This window comes from Rattus norvegicus, chromosome 10 (assembly GCF_036323735.1).
Source record: "Rattus norvegicus strain BN/NHsdMcwi chromosome 10, GRCr8, whole genome shotgun sequence".
NCBI lineage: Eukaryota > Metazoa > Chordata > Mammalia > Rodentia > Muridae > Rattus > Rattus norvegicus.
In genome coordinates this window covers 42,439,127-42,464,301 of record NC_086028.1, presented here as the reverse complement: position 1 = coordinate 42,464,301, position 25,175 = coordinate 42,439,127, and the positions used below count along the sequence as shown (strand labels likewise).

The following is a 25,175-nucleotide window of genomic DNA, read 5'->3' as shown; positions in this document are numbered from 1 at the left end:
TGCGTGCATGTGTGCGTGTCTGTAATTCATACGAACAAGGAAACAAACTGCAATGGAGAACTGGCGGGGACTCAGGCCAAGGGGCTCTGCTGCCTTGGGGAGGAATGCAAGTTAGCGTAGCCCTTGTGAAAATCGGTGTGGAAGGGCCTAAAAAAAAAAAAAAAACGAAGAGCCACCTCCTCAAAGGAATTTACACCAACCCACCAAAAGAGAGAGCCTCTGCTACGTATTCATTGAGACAAGGTCGCACATAGCACAGACTGGCCCTGATCTCCCACCATAGGCCTGTACCGCCATGACTAGTCCTGTGGTGTTGAGGATTAAATCCAGGGCTCTGCCTGTTAGGCAATCACTGTAGAGGGCTGCATCCCCAGCCTTTGTTCTCCTGGTGTTTTTGTTTGTTTAAACTTATTGTTATAGGCTGGATAATTCTAGAATTCAGGAGGCAAAGGCAAGAGGATCTTTGTGAGTTCAAGGCCAATCTGGTCTACACAGCAAGTTACATGACAGCCAGGGCTACATAGTAAGACCCTGATTAAAAAAATTTCTAAAAATATTCCGTGTATATGTGTGTATGTGTGTGTGTGTATGTGTGTATGTGTGTGTGTATGTATGTGCGTATGTGTCTGTGTGTGTGCATGTGTGTGTGCATGTGTGTGTGTATGTGTCTGTGTGTGTGCATGTATGTGTGTGTATGTGTGCGCGTGTTGCATGTACTACAGCATGAATGTGTTGGTCAGGGGCAACGTTAGGGATTTGGTTCTCACCCGCTACCCTGAGTTCTGGGGATTGAATTCATCTTTTTTTTAGCTTTGTAAGGCAGCAAGTACCTTTACTGGCTGGGTCATCTCGTTAGCCAGCACTATGACTGTATAAGCAGAGTAGACCTGGCCAGAGGCAGGTGTCCCACTCTTGTATCTAAAGAACCATGTATATAATAAACTTTCCTTCTTTATAAAGTACTCAGTACACGGCACTGAGTTATAGTAACAGAAACCAGAGCAGACACATGCATGCATGGGCGTGCGTGTGTACACACACACACACACACACACACACACACACACACACACACACAAACTTAGGGAAATGAGCCAAAGTTGTCTATTGGTCACAGGCATGAGAGTGGGACCTGTCATATGCATGAATCCCCTTCCCCCTTCCCTGGTGCTCTGGAAGCTCCAAGATTCATCTTCTGATGGACAACTGACCTGGGACCTGAGAGTCCCTTTAAGTGGCCCTTACCTGCATGCTGTTCCAGGCAGCCTCCCCACGGCCCCGAATGCAGGTCTCAAGCCTCAGCGGGGAGCCTAATGTGCCATGCTTCGTGTCTGTGCACAGTCCTGTGCCCACATTGCGAATCTGAGGGAGAAAAAGGATCAGCCACTGAGACACTTCAAGGAGTCCACTGGGCCCTGCTGGATGCCGGGGAGACTAAGACAGAAATCCAAGACTGGCTGAACTTCGAACTGCCCATGAGGAGCTTGCCCCAAGCTGCTGGGAGGTCCTCTGGGAGAAAGAAGTAGTCCAGAGGCCAAGGTCCTTCTCTGGCCTCACTCTGTAAGCATTCCATCCAACAGATCCAGGATCCGTTTTGACCCCAATTCAAAGGACCTGAAGGGGACAGGTTCCAGGGATGGTATTTGGGAAGAGATTCAGGAGGGATGCAAAATCTTTGCCGTCCATGTAGAATTATCCTTTCGGGTAAGAGAATGGCACAAGGAGGTGGGGGGTTCTCCCCAACCCACTCCAAAGAATGAGAGTGGCCCTGGCCCATACATCAGCCATGAAAGCTGGGGGTCCGGTTGGGGCTCTGGGCTGAGCATTTGTTGAGGACGTACACATCACCAAGAGACAATATTTATTTACTCAGCTGTTCTGAACCTGACCTGTATACTCTTAGTCTCCCTTCCAACGTGCACCACAGGCTGTGTGCGTGACTCACCCAAGAGCATGGCTTAGAACATGAAAGGTCCGGAGTTCCTGTCTCCGGCATCGCAAGCCAAAGGACATTAGAAACCAAACCAAATCCAGCAGTGTCTCATAGTCAAAAGGAAAAATGGAGGCCGACCCAGCTTAGCTACTCAGAACATTCAATTGCATGATGGCACAAAAAACAACGCCACCAGGACAGGGTCCAAGAGAGAGAGGGAAGAGCAGACTGTGGCATTTAGGCTTTCCTGGGCACGTTCCCACTGTGTGTCCAGCCCTTCCTTCACACTCACCTCCCCCCAGGCCGCAGCCGGGGGTTCCACAGGTGGGTAGAACTTGGGCAGGTCCCAGGCAATTTTGGTCATAAACCACTTGAAGCTCTTACAGTTGAGGGAGCCTCGGAGTTTTTTCTGGGCCACAACGTCTCCAGCTGAGAGGTGGCGGTATTCCGGTCTGCGCTGGTAGATGTATTCTGCATACTCATCCATCCACACCTCAGCCACTCTCTTCAGGTTCTGGAATTGAGAGAGGGTTGCAAGGGTCAAGCTTGCCGAGGAGCCCAGGCTACCCCAGAGCTATCTCGTCAGCCCCTGTGCCTTATTTTATTTTTTGAGACAGGGTCTTTCACTGAGCCTGGAGCTAGGATAGTAACCAGCAAACCCCAGTTATCCTGTCTTTCCCTGGATTGGCTGTGGTCACAAGGAGTCTGTGGTCTGGCTTTTTACGTGGGTCCTGGGATCCAGACTCAGATCCTCATACCTGCACACTGAACACCCTTAAGCCATCTCTCCTGCTCTTCAAAGCCAATTTGAGTATCTTTTTTTAAACGATTATTACTTGTTTTATGTATATGAGGACACTGTAGCTGTCTTCAGACACACCAGAAGAGGGCACCGGATCCCATTACAGATGGTTGTGAGCCACACCATGTGGTTGCTGGGATTTGAACTCAGGACCTCTGGAAGAGCAGTCGGTGCCTTAACCACTGAGCCATCTCTCCAGCCCGGTTTCTGTCATTTTTTAACAACAGTTCCAACAAGGATAATTTGCACTCAGAAGGTCTAATCCTACCAAGAGATGGGATCTCTAATGATCCTTAGAGGTTTGAAAGTTTTACTATGAAGCCTCAGGACAGGCGACTATAAAACAACCAGTGTCAACTGGATGTAACCTCAGGGGGAGGTAGCCCTGAGCAGACCGATGTGGAGACAGGAGAGTTAAAATCTTGTACAGACTCCACTCAGAACTGAGAGCACATGTCTATAGGGTCCAGCTCAAGCTGGTGCTTGAAAACCTCTTCCTTCAAACCCAGGCTTCTTTCAATGGCTAGGACCTGATTTCCCCTCCCTCAGGATACCCATGTAATTGGGTGGGCTTGACTTCTACCGTGAGGTTAATCTGAGTTTTCCTCTGAAGTGTAATCAGTCATTCACACCTGTCTGTAAAGGTCTGCTCTAGGAGCAGACTGCATGGCGGGGCTGGACAAATGTTTTAGTGTTCTCTGGTGGGGATCTGAGTTCTGGGGACCAGATGGTCTCAAGGCAGGGGGGCTGTAAAACAGACAGGGCCTATGTAAATGAGGGAGCAGGGCCAGGCACCAATAAAACTTTATGATGTCAAATGCCATTTGATTTTCAAGTGTCGTAGATTCCCCTCCAATTGCTTAAACTGTGAAAACTGTTCTTAGCTCTTAAGCCAAGCAGAAAGTCACCTTCTCTGGAGCTTAGGGAGGCATGGCAGTGACACCAGGGAGACCATGCATGGGAAGGAACCTTGTGGTAAATCCCAGAGACAGCCAAGCTTCCTTGCTGCCACCAACCCCACTGGAAAGAGAGTTTACTTCACTGGGTGCCGATGCAGCATGCAAATGCTGGGTCAGGTGGAAGTGGAAGGCATCAGGACCCCACGCATCAGGAATAATCTAGAACACTGGGAATCTCCTCCTTTGTCTATCAAGGCCTGGCCCCTCCCCCTGCTGCAGGGTTGCCTTTAATTACAGTGATGGGCCTGCCCGGTAAGACCCACTGTTTATTCTAGAGGCAGATGTGCCACTTAGGAGGCAAGTGTCCTAGAAGCCTCTGAGCTTCCTTGCCAAAACAGTGAGCTGACTTAGTTTTGTCTTTGGAGACAGGATCTTGATTATGAAGCTTGAGTGAACTCTCAGCTCCCTTTGTCTCAGATTCAGGAATGCCGGGACGAGCAAAGATGTTGCATTTGACTTGGAACTAAAGGATAGCAGTGGGCTGCAGTCTCGGTGGGCGCGGGAACCTCGTGTACAGGTGACAGGCTTACAGGGAAGAGGTGGGATGGACCACAGGGGCTAGCTCATGTCAGACACAGGGTCTGAGGGAGGACAGATGGCCAAGGATGTTGAACACCTGAACGGGATTCAGGTGAGACATGGAGACGCACTGTCCAGCCCCAGCTGTTGACGGGGATGCAGCCGCCGACACCTGTGTGGACAGTCACGGAGTTTAGGCAAAAGATGCAGGCGCTTGTCAGACTTGAGCAGGTCCGAGCTGGAGTTTGAGTTATTTAACACATTTTAAGAACCCAGGCAGAAGGGAGGTCAGTGTGTCCTTACTCTGCAGGGCGTCTGGCTGCATGGCAGGCTTATGTGGTGGCACTGCAGCCCTTTAACACCCTGGTAGTCATCTCTGGCTTGGGAAAGAATGCAATTGGGGAGTGGGGTCCTGCTCAGGGGTCACAGTCCCCATGATCCTGGTAGCCTCCAAGAGTAGCAGCCTTTAGCTTATGAAAAGACTGGTTCTGTCTTCCGGTTTGGCATTCCTCAGGGAAGGCCAACAGCATCTAGGAAGATTTCCAACTCTTGGTGGGTCTTATCTGGAAGCCAGCTCCCCTGTTAAGGGGATGGCCACAGAGCAGCAGGCCTGGAGGCTGTCATTGGAGACGTTCACCACTAGAGGGCTCTGCTGCCCTGCCTTCCAGACCACGTCTGGCTCAGCGGTATTTGAAGCTGGGAAAATGGTTCTTTGACAGGGACAGCTGGGAACTCAGACCAGAAGGGCCCCCCAAGGTTCTTTCTGGGGTGTGTGGCTGTACTCTGGCCTCTCTAGCACCCCAAACAGCACTGTATCTTTTCAGGGGCACTCCCTTCACTTAAGTTTTGAGGTTCCCTTTATTCATATTTTTTATTCATATTTTTCCAATAAAATTTATTTCCCCAGTAAAAAAATCCCACACTCCCCACATCTTTTGCTAACGATCACCCCTTGTAGTCAGCAGTTAATTCCAACCCCCAATATAGTTTTCGGGTCAAACAGTTTTTTTTTTTTTTTTTTTTTTGGTGCTGGACAAATTGAAAATTTTGGCTGCATTTCACTTGGAAATCATCTATCAACCACTCAGCCCGGGGTCCCAGGAGGCCTCCATGCTGCTCCCAATCCCCTCGTAAGTCACCACCTTACCCTGGCCAGGCTGACTCCGGCAGGGACCTTGTAGGGCACATACTTCCTGTAGATGTGGCCCACTCTGGAGCAGGGGATGTCCTCCATGCGGCCCCCACACATCCACACCTGTAGGGGAGAAGGGGAAACGAAGGTGACACCTCTATCCTTATGTCCCCATGCCCTCAGATGCCAGCACGTGGCCTGCGTGCATGGCCTTCACAAGTCCTGAACTCAGAACAGCCCTGAAAAATACTGCAAGGAAAAGAGACCAGAGAGTGTGCCGGGGGTAGGCACAGATGCTGGACCATGGATGTTGGAGGCCTGGTGCCCAGTGGGGTGTGAGGGAAGGGAAGGCACAGGCTCTCGATAGGGTGCGGCTAAACAGGATGTCTTCGTACCATTCAATTTTACAATTTGGCTCTGCTCATGGAACGCAGTGGGTGCAGTCCCGAGCAGACACTACAGTCCAGAATTGAGGCCCCAGTGGCTTTGGGTGTGTGGGGTCCCAGCTGCTTCCAGGACACCATAGACCATGTTTTCACATTCCGTCTCCTGTGGATCGAGAGACTGGCATGGGGACGACTCCAGTTCTGTGCAGTGCCCTTGCTGGGACTCACTGGGGGCTCTCAAAGGGTCTTGGGTCTTTCTACCTCCTGTCAGGATAGATGCAGGATGTCCTTTCTGCCATTTCCCAGGGTGGGAGCTGTTCCAGAATGCAGTCAGCAGAGGTGTGGTCTGGGCAAAGTAGTTCTATTCTGACGGTGGGGAAGAGGAAAACCCCGGCTGGTAAATGGAACAGAACACTGGTCTCAAGATAATGGGCTCCGGATGCTAGATTAATGTCAAGGCTGAGCCAAGAACTTCATTTTTATAGCAGGAGATATCGATCAGCTGCCAGCCTCCCGTCATGGCCACTCTCCCCTGGCCGGGGATTGATGGGCAAGCACACTTTACTTTGCCAGGCAGTTATGCTTGCTTGATGCCAGGCCACCCTCTGCCTTTGAGAGGTGGTGCCAAGCCGGTGGAGACAACTTGCATCCGTCTCCTTGCTATCCCCAGCTCTGCTGGCTTAGAGTCCTTCCACCGTGCAATGGACAAATGAAACCCAAAGCCTTCTTTTTGCCAGGACGTCCAGCTCCTTTATCCCTGGCCACACTAGCCACCAGCCTGAAGGAACCAGGGTGACCTTGTTCTGCTGGAAGGCTTGAGGCAGCCAAGGTGTTCCCAGAGACCAGGATGTCCCAAACTCACAGAGGACCTGGCTGGATTCTCTCCATGGATTCCAGCCCTGGATGGAGGTGCAGGTGGCTGACTCAGAATGGAAATTCCCGTTGTGCTAAGCCTGCTGATGACTACTGAGTCCACTTGGACTACCCAAGATGCACCTTGCACAGGACATCAGCATGAAAAGGGTCCCTGAGGTTGTCTTCCCCCTCTTGTCTCCCACCTCTTGTCCTGGTCTCTCTCTCCATAGCTCTTCCCTCAGTCTGGAGAACTCCTTGGACCCTGAGCTCTGCTAGCTCCCTGCCTCCCTGCCTTGACACCTCTAAGGGGCATCTTGGCTCCCAGCAGGGGCTAGCACTTCTCTTCACTGCTTTCCTATTAAATGCAACATAATTATGTGCACAGATGCATCTCGGCTGAGATCTCCCTGTGCATCTGTGCCTGTCAGCACTTTCTCTCTGTGCCCTACTCACTTCTCCTGGGGCCAATGGCCAGGATAGTCGCTTTATTTCCCAGCCTTGGGGGCTGAGGTCTCAGGTCCATCTGTTTGTCTTGAGAAAGGGTCTCATGTCCTTCTTAGCCAGGAGAGCAGTCATTGTCTGAACTAGAAGGGCCCAGCCCATCTTTCTCTGGTGCAGCTTTCCTTTATTTTTGCCTTGGATGAAGTGGAGCAGACAGCTTCACGATCATGCTCCCCCTCACCTCTGTCTACTAGCAAACATGTCTCAACCTGAAAGGTTAGGTCCCAAAACGGGGGGCTGACCCTTCCTGGGACAGAAAGCCAGAGACTCGGGTTGGCATCCTGAGTTGTACTGGACTGTAGCAGCCACCGTAGGTCCAAGCCCCAGGCCTGGATCTGGCCTTAGCTAGTCACATTGCACCTTCAGGCCTTGCCTCCTTTACAGCCAATGCAGCTTCATACAGGGAAACTGAGGCCACTGCAATTAAGTTCCTCCCCATCACACCACCCTTTTGGCTCCAGGAGGACCAGAATTGCAGCTGGCCCTGGGACAGATTGGCAACTGTCAGGTCAAGAGCACTCAAGGAGCTTCCCACAGGTTCCCATAGGCTGCTGGGGAGCTGCAGGAGACAGCACTGGAGAGTGAGCCATGGTAGACGAGTGACTGGCCCTGGATGAGGGGGGGTTCTGACTGGGGAACCATGAGTCCTTCATGCCTGGCCTGTACAAACATTACACTGGTTTTGGTCTGGGTTACTGGTCCCAGGGAATGTTGGGGGCACAGAGAGAAGAGAAGCAGGATGGGGTGGGGTGGGGTGGTGGGGGTTGGGGTGATGGTGGGCTGAGCTGCAGAGCCCAGTCTTAGTCCACTTCTAGAACTGACGAGAGGCCAAGCTCCAAGCAGAAGACTCCAAAGCAAAGACCTCTGCAGGAGAAGGAAGAGATCAGTGACTTCTAGACAGTGTTCAGACTCCAACTTCTCTGATTTATTGTGAGGCTAAGTCTCATGTAGCCCAGGCTAACCCTGAACTCCTGATTTTTCTGTACCGCCAAGTTAGTTTATGCTGGGGATTGAACTCAGAGCCCATATGCTGGGCAACCGTTCTACCAAGTGAGCTACATCTCCAGCCCCTTGCTCCATCCGTCCGTCTGTCCTTCCCTCCTTTCAACACAGGGAACTGCTATTGTGTAGTGTGGACCAGCCTGAGACTCACCAGCTCCTTCCTGCTTCAGCCCGAGTGCTGGTATTACATGTATGTGTCACCGTAGCCAACCGATTCATCAGTGGAATGGAATAAACACGTTACCTCTGTGGCAGGGGCTCACAGCTGTTGGGCAAGCCCTCTACCGCCCAGCTTAGTCTTCAGTCCTGGAGCGGGTTCACTCTTCTCCCGTCAGGAGAAACAGGCCTGGTCTGGAATCAGAGCTGGATTAATCTGTCAGGCCCAATGGCACAGACGGATCCATCCTAATTTCTGGTAGTGTACTTGCGTCTCTCGGGCCATTGTCATTTCTGTCACCATGAAGAATGGGGTCTCGGCAAAGGGAGAGGCCCTAGGGAGGGGCTGAACCCTAGCTGAGGCAGAACCAGTGTTCAAAGAGACAGCATGGCAGCTGGACAAGGCCTGCCTTAGGCCTGGAACATAGGCAGGACAGGGGGGCTGTCATTGGCCAGGAGGGAAGGAGAGGGAGAAGGAGAGGGGGAGGGGCAGGGGGAGAGTGAGTGAGTTGAGAGATGAATGCCTCCCTCCCTGAGGCCAGGCCCACTCATTATTCTGGCTCATTTTCCCCAGAGAGTGCCCAGCATAATTGGATCAGATGGAATTCGAGCCAGCTCCCTTCCTCAGTCTCCAGTGTGGCTTCATTAGTGAGTCTTTTGTAAATAAACTGAGTGGAGGAATAAAAAAAAAAACCCAAAAAACAAAACCCCCATCATTTATTCTGCTGTGACTGCCTGATGACACATTAGATGCGTCTTAGGAACATAAGGAACAAAATGGAAACCTTGTGGGCTTAGAGACCCCCTTTGTGAATGACTCCCTGTCTGCTCTTCTCCACAGAAGCAGCTTCTGGAGGAGGAGGTACTGTGGGGCTGGAAGCGGCTCTGGCTGGTGATACAGTTGATCCCGGCCACACATCTCCAGCCTCAGATTTCATGCAGCACGGTCCTTCCCAGGCAAATCTTCGGGTGTTTGGGATATAGCAATGAGTCAGACACGGACAGATCCTAGATCTACTGCAGTGGAGTACCTGGCAACACCGCTCTTCAGACGGGTCTGTTTCTGGGGACAAACCCGGAAGAATGTGTCGTGAGGCAGTGCCTGGCGGTTGGATCCATGACTTCACTACACTGACGGAATGCAGCCTTTACCAAGTGAGATTGCACCGGCCGGGGAGACTGAGCCAACAGACAAGACCTCTGTGCTACGGCTCACAAAGCCTGCATCCACAGCACACAATGTCACTTCTCAGTCTACAGAGTGAGCAGCCTCAGGATGCCTAGCCACTGAGGAGGCCCCTACCAAAGGCGTCTGGGGAGAGATTCACAGGCTATTTCTTTTTCTTCTTTAAAAAATATGTGTTTTAGTTTAAAGAAATTATGTAAGATGGGCAGTGGTGGTGCATGCCTTTAATCCCAGCACGCAGGAGGCAGAAGCAGGTGGATCTCTGAGTTTGAGGCCAGCCTGGTCTACATGCAGAGTGAGTTTCAGAACAGCCAGGACCATACAGAGAGACCCTGTCTCAAATAAATTTTTTTGTATGTATGTGGGTGTGTGTGCATTTGTGCATGTCAGAGTAGACACAGAGACCATAAGGAGGTGTCTGATCCCTTGGAGCTGGAGTTAGAGGGGGCTGTAAGCTGCCCAATGTGTGTGCTGCGATTTGAACGAGTCTTCTGCAAGAGCAGTAGGTGCTCTTACCCACTAAGCCACATGTCCTGTCCCTTATTTGCTACTCCCGACCTAGACTGTTACTCATTCTATTCACTGAGAGCCCAAAGAATCACCAAGTAAAATAGAGTGATTCCAGGAGAGGTAAAAACCTGAGAAGTGAGGGCAAGTGAGTGAGTGCAGCTGGTTTTCTTAGGCTAGTTTTCCCCTCAATTGCTTTTTCCCCCTCAACAGGATATGGATATATATGTATACATTTATGATGATGATGATGATGATGATGATGATGATGATGATGATGTAGACTTTGGAGCAGGTAGGCTTGGGGCCAGGCCCTGGCCCAAACACTGCAGACTGTGTAGTTTGAAATTTATTTGCTCCCATGAGGTGGGTGTAACACAGGCATCGCCTTCACAGGTCCGACATGTGTGAAGGGCTGCGGCAGCCTCCTGCTCTCTCTATCAGGGTTGGAGTAGTGCAGTTACAGAGCGTTCGTCCCGGTTGGCTGGTGCTGAATCTTTTGCTAAATACTCTGGGGCATTATCCCTTGATACCAACATTAGTTTTTGTTTTTGTTTTTTTTTAAATATTTATTTATTTTATGTATATGAGTACACCGTCACTGCCTTCAGACACCAGAAGAGGGCATTGGATCTCTTTACAGATGGTTGTGAGCAACCATGTGGTTGCTGGGAATTGAACTCAAGACCTCTGGAAGAGCAGTCAGTGCTCTTTTTTTTTTTTTTTTTTTTCCGGAGCTGGGGACCGAACCCAGGGCCTTGCGCTTGCTAGGCAAGCGCTCTATCACTGAGCTAAACCCCCAACCCCTAGCAGTCAGTGCTCTTAACCACTGAGTCATCTCTCCAACCCCCAACATTAGTTTTATTCGGGAGGCTGGTCTCTCAAAGACCTGGAGGTCCGTAAAGATGTAGACTAGTCTCTATCACACTGGAGAAATGTTTGCGCGGAATTCTAGGGAGCCGTTTGTATTCCCTAGGTCTGAACTGAGCAGCTGGTCCTGTAGATGATCCTGATGACTTGATGATGATAATGTTTCTTTTAGAACTCTTATTAAATAGCCCCTAGCAAGCATGGTCTCATTAATTCCAACAACGCTGAGAGCCACATAACCACTAACCTCATTTGAGGGAAGCTGGAATTAAGGCTCAGTGAGGGGAAGCATCGTGGGCTGAGACCACACAGCCGCTGGAGGTGGCAGTGCCAGGACCTGATGTGTACCACTTGGGCCCAGCCCTGAGGTCGTTCACCACAGCGCTTCACATCTGACTGCTGCTGCACTGAAGCGCAACACTCAACCTAGTAAAGGTGCTGGTTGTCTCCATGAGTTGGGAACTTGTCAGCCAGGGGCTGCTCATGTTGAATGCTGGTTCTATCTATCACTGTGTGCATGTGTGTGCACACACGCATGTGCGTACAGGTGTCATGACATACATATAGGAGATGACTTGTGGGTTCCACTATGTGGGTTCTGGGGGTGAAACTCAGGTCATCAGGCTTGGCAGTCAGTGAGTGCCCCGACCCATAAGTCATCTCACCTGCCCTTGATACTGGTCCTCATGGACCTCAAGAGTATAGGACAACCTATTCTTTCCCTCCTAGAGGCTGAGTCTTCTCCTCAGGGCCGGAACAGAACCCCACAAATACAGAGTAGAATGCACACTCACATCCCAAGTGGTAAACTAGTTGCTTAAGTAGTAACTGTCGGTCAGCTCGTTGGCTCCAAACCAATCCACAGGCGATAGTAAATATTGATCCATGCCATCTTTAGCAGTGTCTGTCTGCCACTAATCTCTGGCTGTGGTCCAGGCTCTGTGCTAAGCACTTTCTAGTCATGGTAGTCAACCTTCCTGGGTCCTAGGCTGTATGTGTGTGTGGAGGGTGGGGGCCGAGATGGGGGTGGGGCAGGGGGTACGAGTCTCCCATTCAGCTGAGGAGGCAAAGCTTGGACAAGTGATCAAAGCCACTGGAAGTCAACGCTGCTGACTGACGGGATTAGAACTTGGATGGAGATCTTCCAACCCCTCCACGGGGGCTTCCACCTTGTGGTCCACACCGACTCATGCCGTGACACACAAGAGGGAGGACTTAAAAAGGTGACCAGGGAGGTGAGGCTGACCATCTGTGAGGCTGCGTGGCCCGAGGGCTAGGCTTGTCTGTCTTCATCCTCCGAATGCTGGTGGGAAGCTCTGGCATGGCCTTTTGCCATGCTGAGGAGAAGCGAATGCTTGAATGGGGCGACCGGGCGGCTTGAAGATCCCTCTCACTGCCCCTACCACGGAGAGTGGCTAGCCAGCTCTGACTTCTCTACTCCAAAAGCAGAGAGGCCACGCGGCAGCTGCACACAGGAGACGAGGACTCACCTTGAAGGAGATCTCATACTGCTCCCCTCCCCAGATCTCCAAGCCAGGGTCGTATCCGCCCAACTCCCAGAACCATTTCCGATCCACAGCGAACAGCCCTCCGGCCATCACAGGAGACCTGTTGGAGAAGAGGCATGGTGTGAGGACATAGTCAAAAGGCCTGCTTCCTGGTTGATGGTGTCCCCGGAAACTGAGCTTGTTTGCTGGGGACTCCAAGGCCTCATGGGCAGGGACCTGGCCTTCTTGCCTGCCACATCCTCTCATAAACCACTACACTTTAACCTAATGGATCCCCAGTCCCTTGATGCAATTAACACCTGAGAGTATTTGTGAGGTGAACTCTGCGGCAGGAGCAGCAGCTCCTCCCCACAGGCCTTGCAGCGGCATCACAGACACGTCTCTAGCCTTCCCCTTAGTTACAGGGTCTGGACCGTTGTCTTTAGTGTGTATGTGCTGCGGAACCTTCTAGAGAGATTGAAAAATAACACAGCTCTACTGGGCCCTCGCCAGGCCTACAGTAGCAGCCTCTGGGCCAGAACCCAAGCACCTGGGTCCTTTGAGGATCCGCTGAGTAAGCAGATGCTTGCTACTTGCCACAGACTCCAGCTCAATCCTTCCGATTACTCTGGGAGGAAGGATGGACTTTATTCGTTCGTTCGTCCATTCATTCATTCATTCATTCATTCATTCATTCATTCATTCATTCATCACTGAATGCCACTCATGAAGCAGGTGCTGGAGGGGTCAGGAGACAAACCACTGTCCTTCGGGAGATAGCTGTGTGGTAAAGTCGCCTTGGCACATTGGGATCCAGGAGACAGATGGAGGATAAATAGTAAAGGCCACCTACGGGGAGTACGGACAAGAGCACTAAGGAAGGCAAAGGCTGTGTCTGTTTCCAGCTCTGAGGGGGAGAAAGGAGGCACGGATAGGGAGTAAGGAAGGATGCTCAGAGGAAAAGGTGTTTAAGAGGCTTTTTTTTTTTCTTCTTCTTTTTTTCAGAGCTGGGGACCGAACCCAGGGCCTTGCGCTTCCTAGGCAAGTGCTCTACCACTGAGCTAAATCCCCAACCCAAGAGGCTTCTTGAGGGAAAACGCTGCAGGGGAGGTCGGGACCACACCAGTAAGGCACAGACATGGTGGACAGAGGTGTGGCATGGTGTAAGAGAGTCAGGGTATGGCATGATGGGATCCAGGGAAACCATGGTGCCTCGCACAGGGCAGCATGGAGCAGCAGCTGCCTAACGTCTGCTACGTGAAATTCTATTACGATGGATGGCTGTGCCCCAGTCTGTTGAAAATCCAAACCTTCAAACCAGCATGCGTGGAGGTAGACTTCATGTCCCTGCTTGGCTCCAGGACTCAGGCTACACCTCACCACGTAACTCCTAAGCCTTCTGTGGTGGTTTGTGTATGCTTGGCCCAGGGAGTGGCACTGTTAGGAGGTGTGGCCTTGCTGGAGTAGGTGTGGCCTCGTGGGTGTGGGCTTTAATACTCTTGACCTATCTGTCTGGGAGCCAGTATTCTGCTAGCAGCCTTCAGATGAAGATGTAGAACTCGCAGCTTCTCCTGCACCATGCCTGCCTGGATGCTGCCATGTTTCTGCCTTGATGATAATGGACTGAACCTCTGACCCTGTAAGCCAGCCCCAATTAAATGTTGTCCTTTATAAGACTTGCATTGGCCATGGTGACTATTCACAGCAGTAAAACCCTAACTAAGACACCTTCCTTGTGGCAGGTGGATGGGGGGATCCCTGGGACATTACTAAGGGTGTGACACACCACAGGTTATCCTGCAAGTAAGTACTTCGGTGTCCCCACCTCAGCCTTCAAAGGGGGCAGGGCTCACTCCCAGGGAATTTGTGGGATGGTTCAGAGCCATTGGTTTCGATCGAAGTTGGCTTTTGGCCCCAGGAACAAATCGCTGACCCTAAACCCTGCCTTCCTAGGAATGAACTGTGACATTCAGTGAGGTGATATTCACTCTGGGTGGTCTAGGACAGTTGCTGCACTTGGAAGATGGTTGCTTGGCAAAGGGCTCGGTATGTGTGGGACGTCCAAGACTTGAGATGAAGAAAGGGGTCCAGAGAACTAGATACTTTTAGCTGTTAAGACTCTTGGTGCTGGGTTCTGAGTGGGCTCAGGACCCTGGGACCCCTGTACTGGAAGAGGATAAGTGAAGACTCCCGGTGTGTTGGTAGGGGCCCTGGTCACCACCAGTATGAGTCCAGGCCAGTTGTACTTACTCAAATGGGTCACTAGGGTCCGCCTTCTGCAGCTCTGGAGGGATTGGGATTCGTTTGTAATACATTTCCCAGTCAAAGGCACCCCGCATGGCGTCCCCGGCTTGTGTCTCGTACCGGAAGTCATCGTGGTCGATGACGTCAATCATTGGGCACACGATGGTCTTTCGGTTCCGAGCGATGCGGTCTGAGGTGGTGGAGAGACATCCATTAGTGGAGGGAGCAGCCAAAGGCTGTTCCTGCTCTGTAGGGCACTTACTCTGAACAATCCCTGGGGATGACCATGGCTACCTTTCAGACCGAGCACTGTAGGAAGCAGTTCCTTAGACAACATCTCTAAGCCCCAGGATCTCTTCTGTGAAGTGGGGTGGGAGGGTCTGCCTCCGAGGTTGTTAAAAGGCTTAGATTGTGCCGTATTTGAGAATGTCCACTCACAGACTGTGAGGGTATGGCTCTGCCGTGGACAGATACAGATTTTCTTCTACGTGGACCTCTACTCTGGCCTTGCCATGGGCCTAATTGCCAAACCCTGATCATGACTCATGGCTAAAAGCAGTCAGGTAGTTCCCTAGTGTCCGTTTGTCCCTGACTACTCATGGGCACCCATAGCTGTGATCATCAGTAAGAGAATTCAGCTTGAGTTTTTAAACAAAATTGTCCAAGAGGGAGCAGACATGCCTTGGAAGTCCTGAGTCCCCAAGCTGGAAGGTATACAGGCAGTGTGTCACCCGTGGAATGCTATAGGTGGGGTGATTCGAAACAGCAAATGGGGCCTTGACCCAGTCCATGTCGTGGTTTCTTTCAACCCTGGGAGTCACTGTGCTGGTCTGAGCCACCCTATGTCATTCCCACAGGGAGCTCTGACTGCTTCAGGAGGACCACTGTGGGGTCAATGATCTGCCCTGAGGGGCAGATGGGCTGTGCTGGGTCAAGGATCATGGGTCATGTTCAATAATTCAGGCCCTAGAGGGCTAGACAAGGGCTGGGCCCACATTCTATCAAGCCATACAGAATTTTTCACAAAACACCATTTGTGTCTGTTTTTTAATCCAAAGGCATAACCTACAGGTGGGTAGGTGAGTGGTGAAATTGTGTGTGTGTGTGTGTTTGTGTGTGTTGGTGTGTATGTGTACACACATAGAAGCATGCAAGTCTGGAGAACAGTGACCATTACCCCCAATTCATGAGACAGCAGATTCTAAGCATGGCTTAGCCCTAATGTGTGCACACAGTTGTGTACTAGGTTGAGATAGCCACTGCATTTCTAACTGTGACACATGGTTTAAGTAGTTGCAAAGACTGCAGATGTAGCTTAGCAGTAGGTAGAGCATTTGTTTAGGATGTGAGAGTACACGCGCGCGCACACACACACACACACACACACGCCTACACACACATGGAGTTACAGAAATGCCACTTGCACCATGTATCTCCAGATGGACAGTGTTGTGACTAATGCTGGAAACACTTGGGATTAGTTTTACCTCTCTACTGTTCTCTTTATCCACTGGGTCAGAACTCCTGGTGCATGGCTCCCATTTGCCTGGGGACAGATTTCCCTTGTGTGGGACTATCTTCATGACTCCTAGGGACCTTGAGGGAAAGATCTAGAGAGGGGTTCCTGTTCTGATTATTCAAGACCTCTGTGGTTATTTCACTACCACAGCTGATCAGTGCCAGTGATGGCTGACAGTTGGCCCTGCTTGATGGCAGTGGTCTGTGTCACTGTGCTGGATGGCAGTGGGCTGTGTCACTGTGCTGGATGGCAGTGGCTGTGTCACTGTGTTGGGTGACAGTGGGCTGTGTCACTGTGTTCGTTTGGGAGCTGAACGCCCAGTCTTACAACATCAATACCCCTTCATCGAGCAGCTGTGGACATGGCTGGCTGATGCCTCCGAGTTTTGCTTTCCTTGTGGGTCTCTGAAGACTGAGATGCTGGTATTCCCCATTTTCTATGACCATGACTGCAGGACACTCAAAGCAGCCATTGGGAGTACCTATGTCCTCTCTGTTACACGCAGAATGTAGGTAAGACTGCTAAGCTTGCCTGCTGAACTGGGTGGGTCAAATCCAAGTACGGATGTGGCCTAACCTCAGAGGGACTCTGAAGGCCTTGAGGACCGTGACGACAGTGAAGAAAAAGGAGACGACTCAGAGTCGCTCTCTCACCAGGCAGAGTCCTCAGGGCTCCACAATGTCTAATCATTAATGAGGGCAGAGCCAGCCAAGCCTGGAGGTGTCAATGGATTCACAGACAAAAGCCATGCAGGGCTCTCTGTGGAAGTTCCTGTGTTTCTACAAGAGGGGAGGAAAAAAAAAAGGGGAGAGGGGATGCTCACCTTTTGGAGGATGAAAATAGCCCTCATACATGTCCATGGAAACAGAGTTAAGGGCTGTTTAGACAAGCTCAACTCTGGTCCACCACCTCATTCTCACAAAAGGACCCTCTACACGGCTGCACCTCTCAGGCTGCAAATGTGCTGCTGGCTGCCAAGGCTTTCCGTCCTTCCCCCCTTCCCCCCTGGTAATGAGAGGTAGATGGAGGCCACTGCTTGGTTTAATTAAATACAGCTTACCAGACATTCTGGTCTTCCTTTTAGCCCAGTGAGATCCCTGGGCATGACCGTTAGAAGCACATAGTTCGGTAAGTTCTTAGTGACGTGGTCAGGAAGAAACCCAGCTGGGTTATCCTGTGGGACTGTGTGTAGCTGACTTTCACAGTGGCATTTACTGCTGTGGCTGCTGGACCAGGAGCTGCCTGCAAATGTAACTAGCGAGGCTCCTTGGACTGCCACAATCTGCACGTCTGGGCCGGAGGGTCTGACTGGGGCATCATGGGGGATCATGCTGCTTGGTCAATTGTCATACATGTCTGACCCCTGACCCCTGGGATGGAGTTCACTTTTCTCTTGAGGGTGGCAACCTCACAGCTTTCCCTGGCCCTGCCCTGCTGTGTCTCCAAGCCCTGACTGAACACCTATCTTAGCTGTCTGCCTGGTTATATCTCCTCATGTCCTGGTTTTCTGCTACCCTTAAGTCCCTCATGCCCACACTCTACCCACAGGCTTTAGTGGAAGGTTTCTGGATCATGCTTCCCTCCTGGGCGTCTGAGAGGAAAGGAACCTTGGAAGCAGTGTGGAGTTGTGGAAAACAACAGACTCTGGTGCTTGACATGTGGTGACTTTGACACCAACGGCCTGGGGGGACAAGCAAGCCACCAAGCATCTCAACTGTGCACCCTTATGGGACCTGGTGATCTTCCCTGCAACCTTTCTGGCTTACAGTATCGGTGCTGAGCAGTAACTATTTTCATTTAGAATAAAGACGCCTCCCTTGCAGCCACCACAATTTGGTTCTTTTGTTTAAGACATCGTCTCGTGAATCCCAGTGTGGCCTTTAGCTGAGGATGACTTTGAACTTCTGATCCTTTGGCCTCCACCTCCCAAGTGCTGGGGTGTGTCATCATTCCTGATTTATGCAGTCCTACACCAGGGATAGAACCCAGAGACTCATGCATGCTGGGCAAGTGCTCGACCTACTGAGCTATGTCCCCAGGTCCCATAAGTTGACTCTCAAAGGTAGAAAGCTTTGGTTTGCTCTCCAACAGGCTTAGGACAATCTGAGAGAAGTTGTCTGGTCACTGAAGCTTGACACTTTCCTAGTCTATGAAACAAGGGGACAGGCCTGAACCTCTGAGCCCCATCTGGAGCCTGGAGTTCTGCGGTGTGCTGCCAGGTAGGCAGAAGAAGTATTAGAGTCACCTTGGAGTGCAAGGCCAGACACCCGGGTTACCCCACTCCTTACCAAGCAAAGGGGGGAGCCAGTTGACGTTGGCTTCACAGTGTGAATCTAAGAATGTGATGACATCTCCGGTGGCGGCCGAAGCCCCCAGCATTCGGGTCCTTATCAGGCCTTCCCGTTTCTTTGTCCGGAGAATCCTCACGCTGGGGAACAGGGCCATGTAGTCTTCTAGTGGCTTCTTCAGGTGTTCTGTGAGGGGACAGAGGAGAGAGGTAGGTCAGAGTGGCTGCGTGGGAACTGTTCTGTGACCCACAGTTTGGACACTGATTCTCAGTTCACTGTCTCACGGGCCTCAGACAGATAGGGAAACTGAGGCTCACAGAGGTCCAGTGATGCACCAGGGCTGGGACACAAAGACATCACTTGCAAGAGTGGGGTTCCAGGCAGGTGTTTATGCCTGTCTAGTGCCAGTTCCCTCATTTCCTGATAGAAAGACTCGTTTCCTGAGGAGACTGACCGTCCCCTTACATCCATCCAACTGACCTCCTTCCCCTGGAGTAAGTGGGAGAAGCATGTGGCTCAGGCTTAGCCAATCACTGTAATCCATCCCTTGGTCACACCGACAGGCTCAAGGATGGCCTTGCAACCTGGTAAGGTGCTTTACTATAAGTCCTGGGTGGGGAAAATTAAGATGGGGGAGGGGAGGGAGTACTCAGGCTGCAGGCAACATGCAGCCAAGACAGGGTGTGATGGTTAGATTCAAAATCACCTAGGAGACACAGACTTAGGTGTGTCTTCGAGGGAAGGCCACACCCTGGATGTGGGTGGCACCACACACACACACACACACACACACACACACACACACACACACACACACATGCATGGGGAAACAGGAGTGTGTGTGGGGGAACCATTTCCCTCAACCTGAAGCAGTCGGTCTCATATACAATAGCTTTTCTTGTTTGTTTACTCTACATGGACTGGATTTCTGCCCTACGCCTGGGAAAGCTGTCCTGAATAAGTGTTGAAGACTTTCTTTCAGGCCTGTGAGATGACTCATCAGGTAAAGGCATTTCCCTCAAAGCCTTATGACCAGAGTTCCTGGGACACGCATGGGAGAAGAAAACTCACTCCCTTGTCCTTTCCTTCCCACTCTTGCCCCGAGGTGCACCCATGATGCCTTTCCCCTCCCCTCACGCACACATGAAACAGTTTATTTTGTAAAAGCCTACAGCACCTGATATTCCCTGGCAGTTTCCCAATCAAGTACTAACCACCCCTGACCCTGCTTAACTTCCAAGATCAGATGAGGCTGGGTGAGTTCTAGGTGGTACCAAAAACAAAACAATACTCTAAAGAATGTGACAAAGTGGGAGAGATGGCTCAGTGGTTAGGAACACTAGCAGCTCTCGCAGAGGACCCAGACCAATGTCCAGCAGCACCCACATAAAGGCTTTACTGGTTTTAGAGGAACTAGTGCCCTCTTCTGGCTTCCAAGGGCACTGCATGCAACAGTGCACATGTGCACACTTAGGCAAACATAAAATAAAAACAAGTCCCAGCCATTCTGTTGGTCTCTCTTGATGTTCATTTGTTTTTGGGTGAATACCTTTAATCTCTGCGTTCGAGAGGCAGGCGGAATTCTGTGATTTTTGAGGCTAGCCTGGTCTACAGAGTGAGTTCCAGAACAGCCAGGGCTCCACAGAGAAACCTTGTCTCAAAACAAACAAACAAAAACCAAAAACAAAAAAACAAAACAAAACAAAAACCCAACAACAACAACAACATTAACGACAAAAAACCACACACACCAAAAACCCCCTAAACCCAAAACATGGTTGGAAAACATGAAACATCAAGACAGACAGACGACATCCCACGCTCAGATCAGGGGTGAATATGACAGTGGTTCCTAGGGACACGAAATTAAAGCTGCTGGCATCACTGTGTCTTCTTTGCAGAAGTGACAGTCAACAAACCATTATTAAAATTTATACGGCCACAAAGGACCCAGAATAGTGGAGGTGTTTTAGAAAAGAAAATGTCAGGAGAGTCGTGTTTCTTGATCTGACTTTCACACATGTGCTATGGCACACTTGTGTTTCATACATGTGCACACACACAATGAATGCATGCATGCATATATACATACTGAACAATATCTTTGGAAAGTGAGTTGTGTTGGATGGTGTTTTGCTGGGGCAAACACGGGAAGGGATGATTAGCAAACAAGTGAAAGGACACGTGATGAAGGATTCCATGCTAACAGCGAGCATGTATTGGTCTGCCTTACACTGCATAGTTGAGTTGCATTTGTTGGGACTCTGTGGACTAAGGCTGATTGGATGCATGTGCTGAGGCAAGGCACACAGAGGACACGTGATGTTTGGAGGGATATAAATAGGACTTCATGAGCAGTGATGAGGCTGAGCGAGCCTTGCTTACAGAGCGTTGCTGTGCAAGGCTTGTTGGTCTTGAGTCTTTGCTGATCTTCGCTTCGCTGAGAGAGGCACAGTTGAGAACTTCTCCTGGGGTTCCTGTTGGCCCTGGAGGCATAATTGCTCCTGCTGACTTGTGCCAATTCGGCAGAGGCCTAGCTGTTCCTGCTAGGTGGTGCCACTGCTGCTGGTCTGTGTTTGCCATCCCGACCCTAACGAATTGGACTGCTGGTGTATTCGTGACGTGTTTGTGAGTGGATTAAGCTGCCGCTGAGGACCTGTGAACTGAACAGCTGATTTCCTGGATTTCCTAGATTGGATTTGCTCCAAAGAACAATTTCTAAGCAGGTCCACTGCCCCGTATCCTTTCTTTTTCACTACCTCTGTTGGGTGGTGGGCAAGAAGGGAGGTTAAAGCATCATCATTAAAAGCAAGCTTTGAAAAATTAAAGTTGCGAATATGGACATAAGGCTCCACCTGCCTCCATACCCCAAAGCTAGGGTCCCAGACATACAAAGCCCTGTTTGGCTTTTTACAGGATTTCTGGGGATTCGAACTCCGGTCCTCAATCTTGCACAGTAAGCACTTTTTATCCACTGAGGTAACTCCATACCCATACTTGTTCTTAAAGACGACTTTATGGAAACCCCACAAATGTACAACTGGTACCATTTATAATAACAACAAACAGACAAACAAAAAAATCCCAATAGCAAGTAAAAATAGAGTCAAGCCTCAATTCTTTTTGTTTTAGTTTTGCCTTGCCAGCTATGAACTAGAGGTCAGGTCTGTCAGAACAGGTGATCTGGGAAGTTAGCTGAGGCCTTCCCCTTGAGGTAGGGGAAAAATAAGTGTGTCGTAAGAGGTGTCTTCCCCTTTGAGATCCTGTGGAACCACACAAGTCACCCCAGGGACCACTTACAACAGCTCTAAGGGGGTGGGGGCTGTGGCCACATGGACTTCAGATTCCAGAACCTCTTCAGGATGAAGAGAACCACAGGTTGTGTTGCCTTGTATCATGAAGGCAGAGCACCTGAAAAAATATACTGGGGAGGGGCTACAATCACAAAAGGAGCAAGCCTTGGTTTCGTTTGCTCTCAGGCAGCGAGACCCCCCCCCACACACACACACAGCAAGAGGCGTGGCCAAGCTTTTGTTCCTCTAGCACAGTCTCTCTGAGGAAAGAGGAAATTCACAGCCAGTCTCTGCCCACTGCTGCATCGGGGCTGCATTCAACCGGTGGGTTGTTAACTCAGGAGTGAGATTATCTTCTGTGCCACACGCCAGTGCTCCCACCGAGGGAGAAATATCACCTCTGCCCATGTAATCATTGAGAGCCTCACGTGCACAGGGCCCCATCGCTAAATCACCCTAATGCAGATGGCTGCGCTTGTTACTGATGGGCCAATTAGGGCCTTTCGACAGCCCGTGGTAAAGTTGGAGTGATTATTTAGGGGCAATTACTGCCTCCTGTCTGTATGAGGAGGTGTATTTACTCAAAGCACGGCTGCCTTATTTTGCCAGTCTCCTTGCACAGGGACATCTGAGAAGGTCTCAGGATTTGGAGCTAAAAGGAACTGCAAATGAGGACGATGGTCACCATGGTGACAATGACAGGGGACACCTGCTGAGCCGGGCTCACACACAGGTCTCCCTGCTTCACACGCATTACCTCGGACACCTAGTATCTAGCGGTCCTGTTTACAGAAGAAGATACTAAGGCTCAGAGCAGAGATGTAATTTGCTCAACAAACAGTAACAAATTAGAACACCAGGTCTACAGAGACTGATGTCACCTCTCATCTGATACTTTCTAACTCACACCACCCCGTAACAAGGAAGTGAGAGGGCTGGAGCAGTTAGTGACTTAGATTCACACAGTAGGTCAACATGGCAGGACTATCTCCCAGTTCAGAATTACTCCAGAGTCATAAAATGCCTTTCACTGCCTACACCTCTCCCCCCTTCCCTGATCCACAATCCGATGCCCATCTCCCCTGCCCTCTACTATGTGAGGGAACAGAGTACACAGTCAGCTCGGAGTGTGTGTGAAAGATTCACTCCTGCCTCATGAGCTCTAGTGACTGGCCACACTTTGTCAGGTGCGATGGCAGGCGCTTTTATTTGCTAAGCCATTGACTCGGTTCAGGGCAGTTAACGCTGGGTGAAGGTAAGCTAGAAGCCACTGGCTGGTGGCCTGTTGGAGAGAAACTGGTCACATGGAGAATGCCAGGGGTAGGTGGAGGCAGACCTTGATGTGTTACCAGCCGTGGCTGCCGAGGACAGGCAGCAAGGACAGGGCTGGCTGAGCAAAGACAACATCCTCGACCACATGTGGCTGCTGGAGACAGGTTAATGGGTTAGCTGTTTCCCTTCCCCCGCCCTTCTCAAAGTTTTTGCTTTAAAATTTTCATTACCATTTAAAATTATCTATTAACATACGTGTGTGTGTGTGTGTGTGTGTGTGTGTGCGCGTGTGCGCGTGCCGGAAGTGGAAGTTGAGCATCTTCCTCTCTCGCTCTCCACTTTATTTTTGACACAAAGTCTCTCACCAAAACTGGAGCTCACTGATTGGCTACACTGGGAAACACTCTACCAACGGAATCCATCGCCAGGCCTAGAAACCTTTCTCTACCTCTGTGACCAAAGTGGGTGCCACATTAGTTGGTGGCAGTGCCCTGCGACTCACGTCCCACACCCCTCAGCTCTGAACCACAAGTTCAGTGAGGCAGGCTGTGTGGACTCTGCTCACCGGGTGTCCTTTGTGCTCAGCACTAAGCCAGAAGCTTACACATGTCACCATCAAATTCTCCGTGGCTTCTTGTCAATACCACACGGAAGCAGCCCCAGGACATCACCCTTGTCTCATGTTGAGAAGTTTCCTGATCCGAGGTTATACAGTTGCATGCTAAGTGCTGAAGACGGACTCAAATTCCCTTTGGCTCTCTGGGAGTCTTTGGTGCTCTGAGCTGTAAAATCAATTTCCATGTGGACTCTACCTGAATTTCAAAGCCTGATGCTTCTAACTAGAAACACTGTCTGAGGGGGCACCTGGAATATCTGTATGTCCCTTGCTTGGGTTGGACACAGAGGTGGAAAACAAGCACTGTCCAGCTGGTCCTCAGGCCGCCCGGGGCCACCGAAGTGGTAGATGCTGTCCTTTGTGTACTTGTGAGTGTTCCGGGTCTCATGACATCCTGGCTTGGCTTGAATTTCTCATGTTCTAAGTTGAGCTCATCTTCAGGGACGGAGGTGTCTACTTGTCGACTTCAGAGTGCCCCGAGGCACCAGTGAAGCCTCTGGAGGAAGAGGAGGGCTCCGGCAGTGGAAGACATCCTATGCAGTCCTTTTTTTTTTTGATCTGAAGGTATTTCTCACCAAAGGAAATATTTTCAGGAGCATCGGACCTTTAGGGTACCGAAGCCCTGTGTGATATGCTGCTATACAATGTCATTTCATTCCCAAGACTTCAGAAGGCAGTCACTATGACCCTCCCTTGTGCCCCACATGGGGAAACGAAGGATCAGCCCAGTCCTGTAAGAAGCTTCGTTCGGTCAGCTGTCCGGCATTGGTAACCACGTGACTGAACAGCTAGCTTCTCCATTCCTCGGTTGCTCGATCCACCCTGCCTGATGGGTCAGTTGCCCAATTCCAAGCCCCAGGATGGCCTGGGGCTTTCGTTTGCTCTGGCCAGTGACAATACATGGGGGCATCATTCACTGTGTGGAAAGGTAAGTGAACCACCGCTGGGGAAGATACTGAGGGATTTCAGAGAGAGGTCATTAGGGCTCTACATTGACCAGACCATGTCTGCTCATAAAAGTCAGAATGTATCGACCCTCAGGACACGCAGCATTGTAAAGCCAGCCTTTGCTTGCGTGGCTGAAAATGGTGATGCAGATGTGGCTTAGCAAAGGTGTTTCTGAAGAACTCCTGTTAAGATTAGTCCAGAAAGTCTCTGGGGAAGGGGATGCTGGGAGATGTCTCGGTCTGTAAAATATATACCTAGTAAGCACAAGGTCCTGAGTTCAATCCCCAAGATCTATTCATGAAAGTCAAATGTGGTAGCAGGCACTTGTAATCCCGGAGCTGGGGAAACAGACATGAGGATCCCTGACACTTACTGACTGGTCAGCTTAACCTGAGTCACTGAGGGGCCCTGTCTCCTAAAACAAGATGGCTGGTACCTGAGGAATGACACCCAAGACTGACCACTGGTCTCCACATGTATACGCAGGAGCCCCCCTCCCCCATCCCATGAACCCTAACAAACTTGCACAGGCAGATACATGTGTGTACAGACATAGACACCGAAATGACATTCAAAACTGACACGTTGGAATGTACTCTCTCCATGCCTCCTCTGTGTTCCTGCTCTGATAACCGACTGGGCTTGAAGACCCTGCAAACTTCTTCCCTGATCCCTCAATGGGTCCACAGCGACTCTCAGA

At 50.7% G+C, this 25,175-nt stretch overlaps 1 protein-coding gene across 9 annotated transcripts in view; it reads right to left on the bottom strand.

Annotated features, from left to right (window-relative positions):
* The window catches only part of Galnt10 (polypeptide N-acetylgalactosaminyltransferase 10), a 146,397-nt gene that overhangs the window by 3,786 nt on the left and 117,436 nt on the right, over positions 1-25,175 (bottom strand). For 3 of the 9 annotated variants that reach the window (XM_039085106.2, XM_039085105.2, NM_130742.2), the window contains 6 exons: positions 18,347-18,532; positions 14,546-14,729; positions 12,299-12,416; positions 5,361-5,468; positions 2,226-2,447; positions 1,246-1,362 (listed from right to left, as the gene is read on the bottom strand). In XM_039085106.2, coding sequence (XP_038941034.1) covers positions 1,246-1,362; positions 2,226-2,447; positions 5,361-5,468; positions 12,299-12,416; positions 14,546-14,729; positions 18,347-18,532 — 935 coding nt within the window. Of the gene's footprint in view, positions 1-1,245; positions 1,363-2,225; positions 2,448-5,360; positions 5,469-5,740; positions 8,441-8,917; positions 9,309-10,480; positions 12,208-12,298; positions 12,417-14,545; positions 14,730-18,346; positions 18,533-25,175 lie in introns of those variants that run through there. The other 6 variants (XM_039085109.2, XM_063268357.1, XM_039085110.2 and 3 more) reach the window with 4 other exon arrangements.